Here is an 18,335-nt window from a genome sequence, read left to right on the forward strand (position 1 = left end):
GATGGCTTATTTGCTTGTGATTGCTAACTGTCTATAACTTCGCTTGTCATTGGTTAAAACGCTTGCGTTGCGTTTACGTCCTTGCGTTACGTTCTAGTGGGAACCAAGCTTAACTATAATTTTGGTTAACACTAACACAATTGGCGGAACAGCCTTCACTACTTCCATCAAACTGCTAAACTTGCAACATAAAATTATTGATAAAATTCACCTGATTACAAATTATCGTCAGTTATAATACGTCAATGGAGGGAATTTATCTTTGTTCTATAAAAATGAAATTAATTGTTTATCAAGTAATGTTTGCTCTTGGCAGCATGATTATTCGAATGCAGCAGATGGTAATGGTACTGGTATAGCAGCTGGCCTGTACTCACCTTTGCCTTACACGTAGCAAAATAAGGGGTAACCAAGGACTTATTTTGGAATGTTTAGAGATAATGTATAAAGCTCTGTCTACACTACCAAACTAGTTTGACAAAAAAAAGTTTTTTTTCACATTTTTTGTCACATAAAGTTTGATAGTGTAGACAGAGCTTAACTCTTTATTTGAAACGAAAACAATAATATGTACAAAGAAAGATCGCGCTCCCATAAGCTTTTTTTTTAAATTTTATTTACTTAGGCCAATTTATTTTTAGTAAACGCTTAGGCCTAATCTTTGCAAACCCGAAATGCCTTTTTTAATTGTTACCATGCAGTCATCACATCTAGATTTAAGGTAAATATAAATATAATAGGTAAGATGAAACAATAGAGAAAAAAGAATTACATCAACGAATTATAAGTCACTGAAAATCCACAGGAAAGTACAGAAATTAACTGAACGTACTTTATAAATGCAAAAAAGAAATGAACGGCAGCGTCTTCCATTCCGTACCGTCCGCGTGAACAAAATGAGAATGTTGCTTAAAATATGCAGGCTCTTTATTTTATGAGTCATGCCATTCCAATTTCTTTCTTTTTTTCTTTCTTTTCTTTTCCATTTTTTTTCTTTTTGACCGGACGGGATTTGTTTAAGGTGGCAGGGAAGACTAACTCCTTACAGATAATATGATAACATCGGAATATGATCTTTAATTTGTAAGAAGCCGGAGTAACTAACAATGAAGATATGATGAATCTCTGTGTATTATAAAGAACCGTACTAGGTGTCACGGCGCACTGCGGCGCAGTGTGGACTTTAACCAGGGTATTGTATCTGCATAATTAATTATTAAACATTGTTTCTAATGTAGACCTACAACAGGGAGTTGTAACTCCCTGCCTACAATACGTCCAAATTTGCCCATAATTATACATACACTTTTTATTTCATTTTAATCAAATTGTACTATATACATTCTGAACCAACCGTAATCAAGTTTTATTGCAATGATGTAATATATAATTGAAGGTAAAATGTATATCAAAATGAGTTGCTTATTTCACATCAAAGAATATACACACGTCAAGATCTTTGTAATATGCCTACTTAGTTGGTTCTTTCTCTTTGTTGGTTTGACTTGCAAAAAAGTTGTGCTATCCTCGCAAGAGGGCGACGCACTAAAATGACTCAGAACATTTTTACAATGGATAATTTTACAAAGTAAAAACAAAATCATGCATTCTTTCAATCTTATTTGTTTATTCCTTTACACCTCTAACATAATATACAAAAAACATGTCATTAAATACTGACAGTTTTGAAGGCAAGAATAGTGTACAGTTGAGGAGGAAGGAGGACTTCTTACCAGTAGTGTAATAATAATCTATTAACGTTGTTATTGAGCTAAATAGGTATTGTTTAAAATACCAATTCTATTTTATTTATATCTAAGTATTTTAAACAGACAAACGGTTTCATAGTCTCTACTACAGAAGGTATACTAAAATTGAACCGAGGATAGCTGGTAGCTCTCACAAAATAATTTGGTCTATTTACAATACAATACATTATTTTGAAAGACATTTATCTGATTTTAAATACAGGTATTAAGTTTTAATTGTTAAGCAAAAACCAAGAAACGATTTTAATCATTTGGATTCAACCTACTATATATAATTGACACTATATATAAACCATAGCGTAATAACTAAATCTTATAATTTATTAATTTCCCTGATGTAATAATTAAGGTCAAACATTGGATCTTGGTTTGCACTGCTTAGAGTATGCATTATACGTTTTGTTTTTAACAAATTAATTATCTTTACTGGAATAATGAAAATGTTTCAGATTACAAGAAATATGCCACCTTACATGCATTGCAACAATAAACCTTGATTTTAAAATATAAAATATGTTAAATACAAAATTTAAATGAGTATAAAATTAACATACATTTGTCATATTTGTGGCAATGATCTTAGAAATGATCTGAGAAATTGCAATTAAAACTGTGTAACCAGAAAAGAGTGAGATCATCTCACTTCCCTGATTAAACTAACCTGTTTCTCTTTGTTTAATGATTATTTACCTATCTCATACAAATGTCCAACATCTTTAACGAAAGAAAATGAAATGCTACTGGTTCTTAATTCACCAACCAGTAATTTAAATTAACTTAAATGAGTTATGAATCTATTTTAGATTTTAGGACGGTTTTACAAATATTCCATGTAAAAATAGCACACAACCGATTATTGCATACCTATATTAATACATATTTTTAGAACACATCAGGAAAATTCAGCCTTTTTTAATGTACAAGAAGCAAATACAGGTTTTTTTAAAAAACACATAATAATGGCTTATCATATGAAAATGTATACTGAATGTGAAAATGTTTTAATATACATTGTGAAAATGTTAAATACCCAAATATGTATAGTAAAACTGAAGTAATATATATATATATACATTAGACGTTGCATGCAAGTGGGTGAGCACATTCAGCCTTTGTTAAATTCTCTATAAACTATATACAAAAAAAATGTCAATACATCAATAAAAATGTTATAAAAATCAAATAACTCACTTTGAAATTAATATTCTAAAACGTATATAATAAAAGGCACAAATTGTTTAAAAATTAAAATATTAACAAAAAATTAATAAACAAAAAATTGCATAAGTAATAATTGTAAAATTTGCACACAAGTCATATCTTAGAAAACAAATGTACATGATGTAATAATAACAAGGTTTAAGGTAATCTAAATCTAAAAACGACCAGTACCATACAAAACATAAACATACCCCAATAATTGGGTTGCTTTCAAGAACTCCAAATTGGTTATCAGAAATCAGCTCATCTCTCAGACTGTCATGTTTAAGAAACAGTAACTGAATCTCCAATGAAAAGGTTATATTGGCAATGTAATATTAACTAATCAACAAATTTTCCTTTCAAACAAAAATGGTACAAGTATACATAATCTTTGAATATTCATACAGAATTAAGTATATTCAATAAGAAAATAAAATACTGTCATTGAATATTAAGGCATTAACTTAAAACGTGTTTTTACAATTACCTACAAATACAAAAAAATAAAAATGTGATATAAACCACACTTGACATAAATATGGCATGTTATTCACACAATACCGAATGGATGAAACAGAAACAAATAAAGGTAATTAAATGAAAAATAAAACAATATTATATACATCTTGTTTGTAGATTTGTACTCCTGAATTTGTTTATTTTTTCAAAGCAGAAACCAAAATTACGGTGAACACTACCGCCACTTTGCTTTCTGATGTTGTATATCATTGACAAGAGACTGTGAGAAACAAACACCAAAGATCTGGGGAAAAAAAACAAAATTTATATAATATAAATAAAAATAATAATAATCAATTTATGGTATGTAGGCTAATTTTAAATGCTATTTTCCCTATCAGACTTGTTGTCTATCAGAATTATATTCTGGTCTATCGGAGTTATATTGTGGTCCATCAGAGTTAAACAAGGTACATTGAAGCTCCGATTTAACGATGATATATGGTGTAAAAGTCAACTGATCAAATGAGCACTCGTCAGTTGTAACTTGAACACAATTAAAACAAATATAACTCTATTCTATTCATAACTCTAGTGCAAAGAAACACAGATACTTCAGCATCATTGAAATACTTTATTTATTATTATTTATTTTTATTTCGATTCCGTACTATTTATGGTTATCATATTACTAGCCCAGAGCTTGCCCAATTTTGTGTTTTTGGTGGCACTTGTACTAACCTCCACTAATAATACCACAGCAATAGCAGCAACAATTTTGATGAAATTATCAACAATCCATTGACGAATGACATCTACACATCCTTCAGTATATACTATTCTATTGGCATCCATACCCTTCAAATATAAACAGAATTAAATAAAAGAACGTTATGCAATTATTAAACTATGGAATTACAGTATAACAATATTACAATAAATGCCAAGGAGAGCGGTATAAAAAATCAATGTAACATCAACGAATGACGATATCAAAATAAGAATGATAAAACAACTTTTAGGTTCCAATAACATTTCAACCTGTTGAAATGTATTAATAAAACTAAATTATTTATCAAACAATTAGACATTATCCAATAATTATTACTGTAATATATGCATACCTGTAGGATTTCAATTCAATAAAAAAAAAGTAGGTTAATATGTACATCGAATTGACAAACACAAATATTTAATTGTCTTTATACAGTACTGAAGTACTTAACAAATGTGGTACATTTATTTATTAAATTGATGACAAAATCACTTTGTTCTTCTTAAATATCTAATCTTATGATTATTTTAATTTCACATTCATATTTGCATCCTGTGTTGTAGCAGGGAGATGCTCCCTAATTGGAGTATGGGTACAGTGGAATTTCCTGTTAGATGTGAAAGCAATGATTAATTTTAATAATCTGCAAATCATATGCATTTGTTGAACTTTGAGTTTTTAAATAAAAGTATATATAGAGCACATACCTCATTACGAACGCCATATCCACATTGCGTATTAACAACCATACCCTACAAAAACAATTACCATTTCGTTATTGTAAATCACAGGTTTAGGATTGCAATATTTCTTAATACATTTAAAAAAAATAATTTTTATTATTTTTAAATGCAATAGGAAAGCTACATTCCCATTGGGCCCAGATTTGATCTTGTAGCCTGAAACCATCGTGTTTTTCAAAAGCTGCTTTCAAACACAATAGTTTTGTATGAAATACAATAATCATTTTCTTGATTGTTTGTCCAGTCAACAGACCATAATCATGTGAATGCTTAGAGGTAAACTATGCATTTACATATTCATATGGTATCAAACTAAATTAAATCTCTCATTTATATTTACAATACAAGTTATTGACTACTGTGTATTGGTAAAACAATATAATTTATAGAATACTGTATTGGTAAAACAATATAATTTATAGACTACTGTATTGGTAAAACAATATAATTTATAGAATACTGTATTGGTAAAACAATATTATTTATAGACTACTGTATTGGTAAAACAATATAATTTATAGAATACTGTATTGGTAAAACAATATTATTTATAGACTACTGTATTGGTAAAACAATATAATTTATAGAATACTGTATTGGTAAAACAATATTATTTATAGACTACTGTACTGTATTGGTAAACAATATTATTTATAGACTACTGTATTGGTAAAACAATATAATTTATAGAATACTGTATTGGTAAAACAATATTATTTATAGACTACTGTATTGGTAAACCATATCATTTATAGACTACTGTATTGGTAAACAATATTATTTATAGACTACTGTATTGGTAAACCATATCATTTATAGACTACTGTATTGGTAAAACAATATTATTTATAGACTACTGTATTGGTAAAACAATATTATTTATAGACTACTGTACTGTATTGGTAAACAATATTATTTATAGACTACTGTATTGGTAAAACAATATTATTTATAGACTACTGTATTGGTAAACCATATCATTTATAGACTACTGTATTGGTAAAACAATATTATTTATAGACTACTGTATTGGTAAACAATATTATTTATAGACTACTGTATTGGTAAAACAATATTATTTATAGACTACTGTACTGTATTGGTAAACAATATTATTTATAGACTACTGTATTGGTAAACAATATTATTTATAGACTACTGTATTGGTAAACAATATTATTTATAGACTACTGTATTGGTAAACAATATTATTTATAGACTACTGTACTGTATTGGTAAACAATATTATTTATAGACTACTGTACTGTATTGCTAAACAATATTATTTATAGACTACTGTACTGTATTGGTAAACAATATTATTTATATACTACTGTACTGTATTGGTAAAACAATATTATTTATAGACTACTGTATTGGTAAACAATATTATTTATAGACTACTGTACTGTGTTGGTAAACAATATTATTTATAGACTACTGTATTGGTAAACAATATTATTTATAGACTACTGTATTGGTAAACAATATTATTTATAGACTACTGTATTGGTAAACAATATTATTTATAGACTACTGTATTGGTAAACAATATTATTTATAGACTACTGTATTGGTAAACAATATTATTTTATAGACTACTGTACTGTATTGGTAAAACAATATTATTTATAGACTACTGTATTGGTAAACAATATTATTTATAGACTACTGTACTGTGTTGGTAAACAATATTATTTATAGACTACTGTATTGGTAAACAATATTATTTATAGACTACTGTATTGGTAAACAATATTATTTATAGACTACTGTATTGGTAAACAATATTATTTATAGACTACTGTATTGGTAAACAATATTATTTATAGACTACTGTATTGGTAAAACAATATTATTTATAGACTACTGTATTGGTAAACCATATCATTTATATACTACTGTACTGTATTGGTAAAACAATATTATTTATAGACTACTGTATATTTTTTTCTGCAACTGGAAGCAAAAAAAACCATAAAACATAAAAAAAGAATATTTATAAGGTTGCTCACCTGATTTCTACAACAGGAGAATGGTACACCGCATGCATCTGGGCTTTTTGTCAATGAACAATTAAAATAGAGATTTTTATCCCAGTCTTTATAAGTTCTTCCTCCACAACACTGGAACTGAAAAAGATATGGTAATTACACAAATTAATCTCAGAGCACTGTACCTTTTAATTTGATCAGAACCTTAAATATATTTATTTAATTATATTATTTATATTTTATGTACTGTACCTAAAACATTGTATTTTATAATTATTGTTTACAGTTGAGAATATTCCAATCAATTCCCTTCAATTCCCACAAAAAACCGGATTTAAAGAACCCTTGATCAAGATGAAGGCCATGGGAATTAAGGAGGCATTTACACCAGGGCCAAGCACCAGGGCCAAGCACCCAACCCTTTTAAGATGGAGGCCGGGGAATTAAGGAGGCATTTACACCAGGGCCAAGCTCCCTACCCTATCAAGATGGAGGCCGAGGAATTAAAGAGGCTTTTACACCAGGGCCAAGCATCCTACCATCTTAAGATGAGGCTTTTACACCAGGGCTAAGCACCTTACCCTTGATCAATATGGAGGCTGGGAGAATTAAGGTGGCTTTTACACCAGGGCAAGCACCTTACCCTCTCAAGATGGAGGCCGGGGAATTAAGGAGGCATTTACACCAGGGCCAAGCACCCTACCCTCTCAAGATGGAGGACAGGGAATCAAGGAGGCATTTACACCAGGGCCAAGCACCCTACCCTCTCAAGATGGAGGCCAGGGAATTAAAGAGGCTTTTACACCAGGGCCAAGCACCCTACCCTCTTAAGATGAGGCTTTTACACCGGGCTAAGCACCCTACCCTTGATCAATATGGAGGCTGGGAGAATTAAGGTGGCTTTTACACCAGGGCCAAGCACCTTACCCTCTTAAGATGAGGTTTTTACACCAGGGCCAAGTACCCTACCCTCTCAAAATGAGGCTTTTACACCAGGGCCAAGCACCTTACCCTCTTAAGACGAGGTTTTTACACCAGGGCCAAGTACCCTACCCTCTCAAAATGAGGCTTTTACACCAGGGCCAAGCACCTTACCCTCTTAAGATGAGGCTTTTACACCGGGCTAAGCACCCTACCCTCTCAAAATGAGGCTTTTACACCAGGGCCAAGCACCTTACCCTCTTAAGACGAGGTTTTTACACCAGGGCCAAGTACCCTACCCTCTCAAAATGAGGCTTTTACACCAGGGCCAAGCACCTTACCCTCTTAAGATGAGGTTTTTACACCAGGGCCAAGTACCCTACCCTCTCAAAATGAGGCTTTTACACCAGGGCCAAGCACCTTACCCTCTTAAGATGAGGTTTTTACACCAGGGCCAAGCACCCTACCCTCTTAAGATGAGGCTTTTACACCAGGGCTAAGCACCCTACCCTTGATCAATATGGAGGCTGGGAGAATTAAGGTGGATTTTACACCAGGGCCAAGCACCTTACCCTCTTAAGATGAGGTTTTTACACCAGGGCCAAGTACCCTACCCTCTCAAAATGAGGCTTTTACACCAGGGCCAAGCACCCTACCCTCTTAAGATGAGGCTTTTACACCAGGGCTAAGCACCCTACCCTTGATCAATATGGAGGCTGGGAGAATTAAGGTGGATTTTACACCAGGGCCAAGCACCTTACCCTCTTAAGATGAGGTTTTTACACCAGGGCCAAGCACCCTACCCTCTCAAAATGAGGCTTTTACACCAGGGCCAAGCACCCTACCCTCTTAAGATGAGGCTTTTACACCAGGGCCAAGCACCCTACCCTTGATCAATATGGAGGCTGGGAGAATTAAGGTGGCTTTTACACCAGGGCCAAGCACCCTACCCTTGATCAATATGGAGGCTGGGAGAATTAAGGTGGCTTTTACACCAGGGCCAAGCACCCTACCCTTGATCAATATGGAGGCTGGGAGAATTAAGGTGGCTTTTACACCAGGGCCAAGCACCCTACCCTTGATCAATATGGAGGCTGGGAGAATTAAGGTGGATTTTACACCAGGGCCAAGCACCTTACCCTCTCAAGATGGAGGCTGGGAGAATAAGGGTGGCTTTTACACCAGGGCCAAGCACCCTACCCTTGATCAATATGGAGGCTGGGAGAATTAAGGTGGCTTTTACACCAGGGCCAAGCACCCTACCCTTGATCAATATGGAGGCTGGGAGAATTAAGGTGGCTTTTACACCAGGGCCAAGCACCTTACCCTCTCAAGATGGAGGCTGGGAGAATTAAGGTGGCTTTTACACCAGGGCCAAGCACCCTACCCTTGATCAATATGGAGGCTGGGAGAATTAAGGTGGCTTTTACACCAGGGCCAAGCACCCTACCCTTGATCAATATGGAGGCTGGGAGAATTAAGGTGGCTTTTACACCAGGGCCAAGCACCTTACCCTCTCAAGATGGAGGCTGGGAGAATAAGGGTGGCTTTTACACCAGGGCCAAGCACCCTACCCTTGATCAATATGGAGGCTGGGAGAATTAAGGTGGCTTTTACACCAGGGCCAAGCACCCTACCCTTGATCAATATGGAGGCTGGGAGAATTAAGGTGGCTTTTACACCAGGGCCAAGCACCTTACCCTCTCAAGATGGAGGCTGGGAGAATAAGGGTGGCTTTTACACCAGGGCCAAGCACCCTACCCTTGATCAAGATGGAAGCCAATCTAAATGCATAAATATGTCTGAAAGTACATTGTTGGACTTCAGCTAATTATCATATGGCAAAACATTTATTTGTGTTGGTCTCCTTCCATTTTACAGTTATTTTGTTATATCATGGAAAAATAAGTCCTAATTTATTTTTCTCCATGGTTATATCTATATCTAATAATAAATTGAAACTGAAACAGTTAAAACATACATAGCTTTGTAAAAAGTCAATCAAATCTTGTAGATCTACATTATCCCGGTAATTTCTAATGATATTGTCGATAGTATCGGAAACTTGTGTCTCAAGCTACAAAAAAAAGACATTTTATTTTCAATTTACAGAAAATAATGATAAATGTTTTATAACATAAACTTAATTTTCAAATAAACAATTTATATGTTCGCCTTTTGAAAGATAATTATTAATTCTAATAGCTCAATGCATAAAATATGCAAAAGCTCAACTGGTGAAATATTCCTTCATAATTCATACATAAAACTGTAGAATATTAATGTAAAGCTGTCAAACTTTATGTGATGTGCTCATATATAGACATGGTGATGTCATATCACTACCATATTTGGACATATCACTACCCTATTTGGGCATATCACACTAGTTTGATAGTGTTAACAGAGACTAAGACTATTCATACTACATTCCAGTTGTCTCAAAGTGTATTATATAATCATTAGATATTCACTGTTACAAATGTTTATGAGACCACTGAGGTGAGACACACAATTCCATGATGGAAAGAACTTGATGTGGCTTGTAGTTTTTGTACAGGTACTAACTATATTGACATTTCTGCAGTTGCATATGATACATATAAATATATTAAATTCTGTCAACATTTGCAAGATGTCTTGGTGAATATTTTGAAGATAATAATTGGATAGATACAGTATTTATATATAATATTTGAAAATGAATTATATTGGATTGATTGATAGATACAGCAGATATTGATAAATAAGCTTGTTTGTAAAATCAATTGATTAAAAAAATGTTATATGATATACTTTATTGAGAATGAATGATTGAAAAACACATGATGAGTAAGATACTACCTGCGCCCATGAAACAGTCTATTTTGCATAGAGCATATTAAAACTATTCAGTTTATGGCTCGCAGTTTTTAATCATTTAATTTATATTGTCAAATGATAGACACTTTTTGACACCCCTGTTCGGGGAAGGGTTCCTCTAAAGGTTCTACATGTAGATGAAATAAACAAATATTCAAACTTCACTAAATGATGTCTAGAAATAAAATTACCAGTTACCTTGTCTCTATAAACATAAGCAAGTACTCCTACTGCAACTTCCGAAAAGAAAATAACACCTAAAATAACACTATACTGTGAAATAAAAACAAAAATAACAGATTTTTTTAAAACATGCCAAAACGAGATATACATACAAATTGTATTATATTGTAAATTGTCCTGTTTCCAGAAAATTAGAGTAGTCTCATCATAATGCATCTTACATACTATTAATAAGTGTGAGACATAAATATTTATATTTTTATTTTATGTCTTTAGTAAACACATGGCCAAGGATTATCAATAGTAAATAAATCACTGTTCTGTCGGATAGGTGGTAATCCCCTGACACAGGGACTATTTTGTAAACCAGTTCACCAGGGTAGCCCCCTACTCTTGAATGATGAAATTGGTTCTTTAAAGTGCACTCGGGAAAACTGTGTACACTAGATCTACGGTTTTATAGTCCTTATACCCGCCCGAGAAGACTTGTTCTACCACCAGAACTAGGAGCCAATCTGCCTTAAACCTTTGCCGATACCATTGGCTCTTTAGGTACAATAAACAGTGCCCTTGTCTTAACAGCTCAGCCATTTGAATTTAAATACAATTTTTTTTATTCGTGGAATTCAGAGTCTGGCTTTCGGGAAAGTTAATAGTACTACAGGTATACTTACAAATCGTAAGAGTGAAATGTTTTCTCTGAGTGCTCCAATACATCCTGCAAAGGCCAGTACAAATATAACACCGCCTGGTGCAATAAGAAGTAAAACTGGGTCAATAGTAACAGATGTTAGTTGATTAAGGTTGTCAAATACTCCCTGTTAAAAGAAAACAATTTTAAAACAAAAAAAAGGTAAACTCTATTCTAATGCAACTCCAATTGTACACATACTTGACTACTACACTAGAACTATATCATAAAGTATCATAAGAAAAATAAAATAAAATTAAATAATTGCATTCGTTAATTACACTTAAGAAAAGAACATCTCTAGGTCAGAATTATTATTATATTAGCAAGAGCCAATAGTCTGTACAACATCCAAATTACGTCAATAGCATTGAATTGAAGTGGTTTTGGTTTGACAAAACAGTCAACATTTTACTTTCATTTTATGACTCATCATTCTCTTGAAATTACAAAACAAAAAGCCTATAGCATCTGCAAAACGCTAAATAATAGAATCATAACAAGTTGATTATTTATTAAATCTTATTAAATATAAACAATGTGCATAAAACAAGATCATTTAAAATAATATAATATAATAAAAATAGTTGAAAAAATCTTAATTAAGTAAATATCCGTAAGTCCTGTCAATATACAGTTAGTATTATGTGTGCACTTTTCTGTGCATGGCCAAATACTGTAGATTTATGTCAATTTTACTGTATTATATTTTAGTGAAAATTAAGCAGTTGAACATATACAGGGGGCTTCCAATGTTATGGCAAAATGTTATGGAAAAATTAGGAGCATTAGAGCAGCCATGAATGGTTAACCAATCAGAATAATCCAAGGCCTTATCAGCTTTTTAAAGTATTATAATAATACATGGCTTGACTAAAATTGTACAGATATAGCACTGTACTTATCAATTCATATCGATTTTAGAATTGGAAATTTGCCTAATGGCGGTACAAAACACAAGAGTATGCTTTATGCCTTGTTAAACATTGATTAGTTGATTTGACCTATAAATTATGTAATACAATTCTTTAATCAACCAATGTTAATATAAAAGCCAATCTAATCTTGTGATTTGATTGGACAATTTTTGGAATTGTTTATATATTATAATTTTACTATTTCAGTAAGAAATAATAAATCTTTTCATTAACTGCATGTAAGTAATTAATAAATATAATGGTAAATTTCATAATCAAGAAATTTGAACAGAATTAAAAACAATTTTCTAGGATGAGGTCATCAAATTTTAAGAACACACAACAAATGAAATGAATAAATGTAAGAGGATATGATAACAATATTATTACGGTACTCAGTAATATTTTTCCATTAGATAAATACCGTAACATTATTAATTATACAAAATCATAAATGTCTATATATTTTTATGTGACTGTCATTTTAGTGTTCAGTTGAATTAGGTCAATGCTTGCAGTTCCTTCAGTTAAAGTTGACTTTCTTTCAGCTCCGCAAAAATAAGAATATTTTAATAATGAACAGCTTGGAATATCAGTTTAATTAAGTTATTTTTTAATATTGTTTTTTGATGTTATCTTGTCTTATATGTATTTTCTTGTTTTTCCAATTTTACTGCGTCCAACTTAATGATATATTGTACTAGGCCCAACCACTCACTTTTTCAGTTAATACGGATTGGACCCCATTGGAAATAAGTTTACTTTTATTTGTCGACTTAATGGGTTATCCTGGTATTCTTTTTGTACATTGTATATTTTAACTTTTGTGTATGAATATCGAATAAAATCAATCAATTAATCAACATAGACTACATACAAACAACAATATATGATTTAAAAATGTGTAATGAACTTACCCTCTCATACCAAGCCCATGCACCAGCTCCAATCAAGGCGATTCCAAGAAGCTGAAAAAAAAACCAAAAACATAAATTATTATTCATGCACTACATTGACGAATTCGTGCTACAGAAGCCATCTTGCAGAGATGAAAAACAGTCATGACCAGCCGAGTGTAAAAAACAAAAATAACATAGCGTTTTCAGGGCAGCCCATAATGGGGATTAATTTAAAAAACGCACCTCCTGAACGAGGGTTGTATGAGAAAAAAAGTACTGTAAAATGTTCTTAAAAGATTGGCCTACATATATTTGAGTGAAAAAAATTTTTTTCATTGCCTAAAATTCATCGAAAAACACCACAGTGTATAAGCATAGACACACTGTCCACATTTTTCAACACTGTGAAAAATGTGTTTCTAATTTTGTTTATTTGTAATTACTTACTTTACTGAATTTGTGAATTTAACAATTTAAAACCTAACTATGGAATATCTGCAACGCCCTTCCAAAATTTAAAATATTGATATTTTTTTTTGCAGTCTGGATTTTGTGGGAAATTTAAAAGGTTGATATTTTAAAAATTACAAACCGCAAACCACATTAAAATTTTGTATCTATATATAAATTATGGTTTATTCTGACATAGGCGAGCACAATGCAAAAACTTCGGTACAAATCTCCGCCTTGGATACCTACCTTATCTATCTCAGATGTACCGCGAAACGTAGATTTGATAACATTAGTTTTCACATCGACGCTATTGTTCCATATTTCTTTCTTAGGAAGATATTATAAAGGGTTTTATAATCCGGGTTCACGGTAAGGTGTGTCAATTACCTTGCAAGTTCCCTGCATCGTTGGTTTCCACCAGGGAGTTGTTACAACTCCCTGTTTCAACTAACTTGGCCGTTGGTGCTTGGTGGCGATAGCAATTTTGGTTTTTTGTTTATTTTCGGACGCGGACCGGGCGTGTGAAGGTATAGTATAGTACATAAAGATCAAATTAAATATATTCATAAAACAGGAGTAAATTGTGATACTTCTGCCCATGTTGCAAGCCGTCTAAAGCGTCTTCCTTCTTAGGCCAAAACGGCTCACTGTGTCGCTGAATAATGTATTAAGTATACAAATTAGGATGGTATTTATTTGAATAAACGCCCGGAACACCTCCCCAATAAAACATCCATTAAAATAATTATCGCCACTCCGCACCCCCATCCCCCCCCCCATCCTCCATCCAAATCCCATCTAATAAACGCCCATCCACATTTATACACACAACAATGTATTATATTTATATCACAAATATAATTTTATACTATTTTTAGTAGATTTCATCAAACTGTTATCTACAATTTGTTATTCTTATTTACCACTTTTCATATCTACAATAAACACTATACGTAAAACCCTATTAATCATCTAAGACACTGTGAAACAGGTTAGTGGGTAGGTTTACTTTTTTACGAATATCAAAAGCATTTAAATAATGGTAACCGACCGAAATTGTCCAGGCCAGAATGTCCTTCTAAACCTTTTTACCCGAGTCATTATCATTCCGAGAACCATCATCTACACTTCCTAGAGGAGGAGCGAGCGAAGCGAGCTCACCCTCTAGTAATCTATAAATTATTATTATTATTAATATTATTATTATTATTATGATATACACATGGCCGGCAGGTTTTAACAGTTTGGATATTTTGGATAAAATTTGTATTTTTAAATACAGATTTTACAACAAAAAAAAAGGCCAAAAAAATAGATGAATAAAGGAAATAAAATAGATATTCAACTAAAAAAATTGTTTATCAATTTAAATTCTGTGTTATAATTAATTACAATTGATGTTTGCAGACATTTTCTATTGTCTACAATGAGTGTACATTGTCAAATGTCAACCCTGTTAATATTATGTCAATATATACTTCAACTCTAGTTACTAAGGAAATCAATAAATTTCTATGGATACCTTAATGCTATAAATTATATAAATAGAAAATTAATCAATGAGATATTGATCCATGTAAGCCTTTTTCCAGTCGACGTAACGTTACAGCAAGTTTGCGTTGAATTTTAAATCGTTAAAGTTGAAAATAAATAACAATAATAATGATGATTGAGTTAATATTTACACTTTTTTAAGTGATCATTCATGGTTTCTTGGTTCTCTCAAGCGTTGCTGGGCCTATGTGAACAGTTATGGTTTTTGATTACATGTTTTTGCTAATGTACTGTAGACTTACACTAAAGACAAACATTTAATTAAATTGTTTTTATATTATAATTTAGTTTGAGTTTACTTACACTTGTTGATATTTTGAAAGGTTTCGATCCAAGTTGGCCCTAAACCGTCTCGGCCAAAGTCAAGTCGGCCCCAAGTCAAGTCGGCCTCAAGTCAACTCGGCCGCAAGTCAACTCGGCCTCAAGTCAACTCGGCCTCACGTCAACTCGGCCAAAAAATAATCGGTCAACTCGGCCCATTAAAGTATGGAACGCAAAAAGTGCAAATAAAGGGGATTGATAAAATAATATTTCTTCACAATTTTTTAACTATGAATAATTCTGACTTTTAATGAATAATTGAATATTATTATTTAGACAATAATATATTTAGCAACAAAAATAGGAATGATTTCACCAATTTTCCTTTATTTACGTTTAATAACATTTCGTAGCTGAGCCTCCCTGTAGTGCGTTTGCCAGCTTTTTCGATATCTACAACTGCTACGTGTTTTCGCTGACCGGGGGATTCCCCTTTTTTTAAAACGCAAATCATGCACAAAAACGATGTACGATCATTTTTTCTATGGCCAAATGGTGGAACGTAGGCCTCCGTCTTCGATTTCCTAAAATACGGTACCTGCACGTGTTTTTTGTAACACGCGGGTACTTCTATTCATATCGGCAATGAGTTCATTTTTTTATATGATATTATATTTTTTATTTCTTCATTTTTTTAAAAACGTGGATAGTAAGAATCGTAATAATATTAAGCACTTTTTGCGTTCCATACTTTATTGTGGCCGAGTTGACCGATTAGTTTTTGGCCGAGTTGACGTGAGGCCGAGTTGACTTGAGGCCGAGTTGACTTGAGGCCGAGTTGACTTGAGGCCGAGTTGACTTGGGGCCGACTTGACGTGGGGCCGACTTGACTTTGGCCGAGACGGTTTGGGGCCGACTTGACCTGCACCCTTTTGAAATATCAGACCTTTATAGTAGTGTACGTACAAAAAGGTGAAAAAAGAAGAATTGTCAGTGCTTTTACAAGTTATGAGTGACGACATAATTTGTGAATTGGATTATGATTGGACAGTTTTAACAGTCAACTTCAACAATTGTCATTTTAATCATTTTTAACATTGATTTTTATCCCCTTTTATTTATTGTAAAATCATTGAATCCGGTTAATTCAATCATAGAGATATTATAGTTCACTATTTAAATATCTCTATGATTGAATGCAACGTTTACAGGAAAACAGGCTTTAGGCTTGTATAGTTCAATCATTTTTATAAACAATTCAGCTATTTCTTTCAGAGATTTTCCTCCTACTGTAAACTGTTCTTCAAACCCTCAAATTTGAAAGGATTCTATTTGAAAATGTGTAATATTACAGTAATAACAGTAATGAACTCACCTTCTTCAGAGGCTAGATTTATTTGCTAGTTTATTTAGCCTACTAGGCCTCTAGGCCTAGTTTTATGCATACCACGACCCTTAACATATTATTAATTAGCTAGGCCTAGGCCTGACTCTAGGATTAGCCTTGGTAGAGGCAAATTAATAAATGTATAGCTATCTAGGCCTAGGCTAGGCCAAGTTGATAGCATTTCTTAATCAGACATAACCGGGATGAATGTTGATGATTCACCCCCTACTTACACACCACCTACTCGGACACATCTCTCATTCAATCTCACTTACCCAAAACAATACATTGGCGAAGAACAATAAATATTTTACAAATAAGCTGACTTCAGATGAGGAATGTCTAGATGAACGACTTCTTCTGACATGTTTATCCGACTCCTGTAATGTGTGTGATCGGGAGCTATAAGATTTCGGAGCTTTTTGCCCCATATCTTATCAAAAAAGAAAGGTTTTCGAGTGTTATATTAAAGACTTTTTTGTGGAAGGATTGTATTTTATGATTTCTGCGACTGTAATGAAAAGGCTAGTATCATCTGTATCCGGCCGACAAAAAGAGGGCGACATACAACTCAGCAATTTTGGAACCAACCAATTTAATAATTATAATTATAAATGGAAGAATAGACCAATGTTCTTGGTACACCTGTTATGTACTTGATCTTTCTATAAATATTGAAGTTGCATTCGATAGATTTTGTAAAGGTTTTACCAAACGGGCATGTAAAAACAGAAGGGAAATCAACAATGAAAATGATTAGTTCTTTGCTTTTTAAATCCTGTAATATTTTAATATTTTTTTTTATTTCAAGTTTCCTTGTACAGTACTGTAAAGTACTATGGATGCACCTTCATTCAAGAAGTGTGCCACTGATTCAAAAGTATTACTTTTGTTAATGATATTTTTTTATATCTTCTACATAATTTAGTTTAAGTTTCCTTGTACTGTAAATAGGCCTATTGTGAAATCATTTTTTTTCTAACATTTTACTTAATCTGGACGTACCTTCATTATTCAAGAAGTGTGCCACTGTTTCAAAAGTGTAGCTTCCAAATACATTATTATATTAATTATTATTATTATTAATATCCGTCGTGCCTCCTCTCTGCAGCAGTAGTGTGTCTGTACAAAGAGCCGCTTAAGCTTAAACCTCAACTCTCTTTAGCAACAACTGCAGCTGTTGTGGAGACGGCGGCCGGGCGGACACCGTTACACATACCACGATGAGTCCGATATTGTCACTACACACAGTACCGCTTTACTG

The 18,335-nt window shown here is 32.7% G+C and overlaps 1 protein-coding gene across 1 annotated transcript; it reads right to left on the reverse strand.

The window, feature by feature from the left end:
* Positions 1–1,336: 1,336 nt before the first annotated feature.
* Positions 1,337–17,575, reverse strand: LOC140052201 (tetraspanin-5-like). The gene is made up of 9 exons (XM_072097653.1): positions 17,347–17,575; positions 13,435–13,485; positions 11,584–11,727; positions 10,925–10,999; positions 9,846–9,941; positions 6,965–7,081; positions 4,914–4,958; positions 4,173–4,289; positions 1,337–3,735 (listed from the first exon to the last, which is right to left on the reverse strand). Exons 1-9 carry the CDS (start codon positions 17,500–17,502, stop codon positions 3,667–3,669), a joined length of 870 nt encoding a protein of 289 aa, XP_071953754.1. The 5' UTR covers positions 17,503–17,575; the 3' UTR covers positions 1,337–3,666.
* Between the last annotated feature and the right edge of the window lie 760 nt (positions 17,576–18,335).

The sequence above is a fragment of the Antedon mediterranea genome, chromosome 6 (assembly GCF_964355755.1).
Source record: "Antedon mediterranea chromosome 6, ecAntMedi1.1, whole genome shotgun sequence".
NCBI classification, from domain to species: Eukaryota; Metazoa; Echinodermata; class Crinoidea; order Comatulida; family Antedonidae; genus Antedon; species Antedon mediterranea.

Bases quoted from the DNA above. Each gene is read 5' to 3' on its own strand.
- LOC140052201 (XM_072097653.1), bottom strand. From the start codon at position 17,502: ATGGGGCAAAAAGCTCCGAAATCTTATAGCTCCCGATCACACACATTA. The intron at 13,486-17,346 runs GTAAGTGAGATT...TTTTTTTTTCAG, and splicing joins TCGCCAATGTATTGTTTTGG to CTTCTTGGAATCGCCTTGAT. The intron at 4,290-4,913 runs GTATGTGCTCTA...TTATATTTGAAG, and splicing joins GATATGGCGTTCGTAATGAG to GGTATGGATGCCAATAGAAT.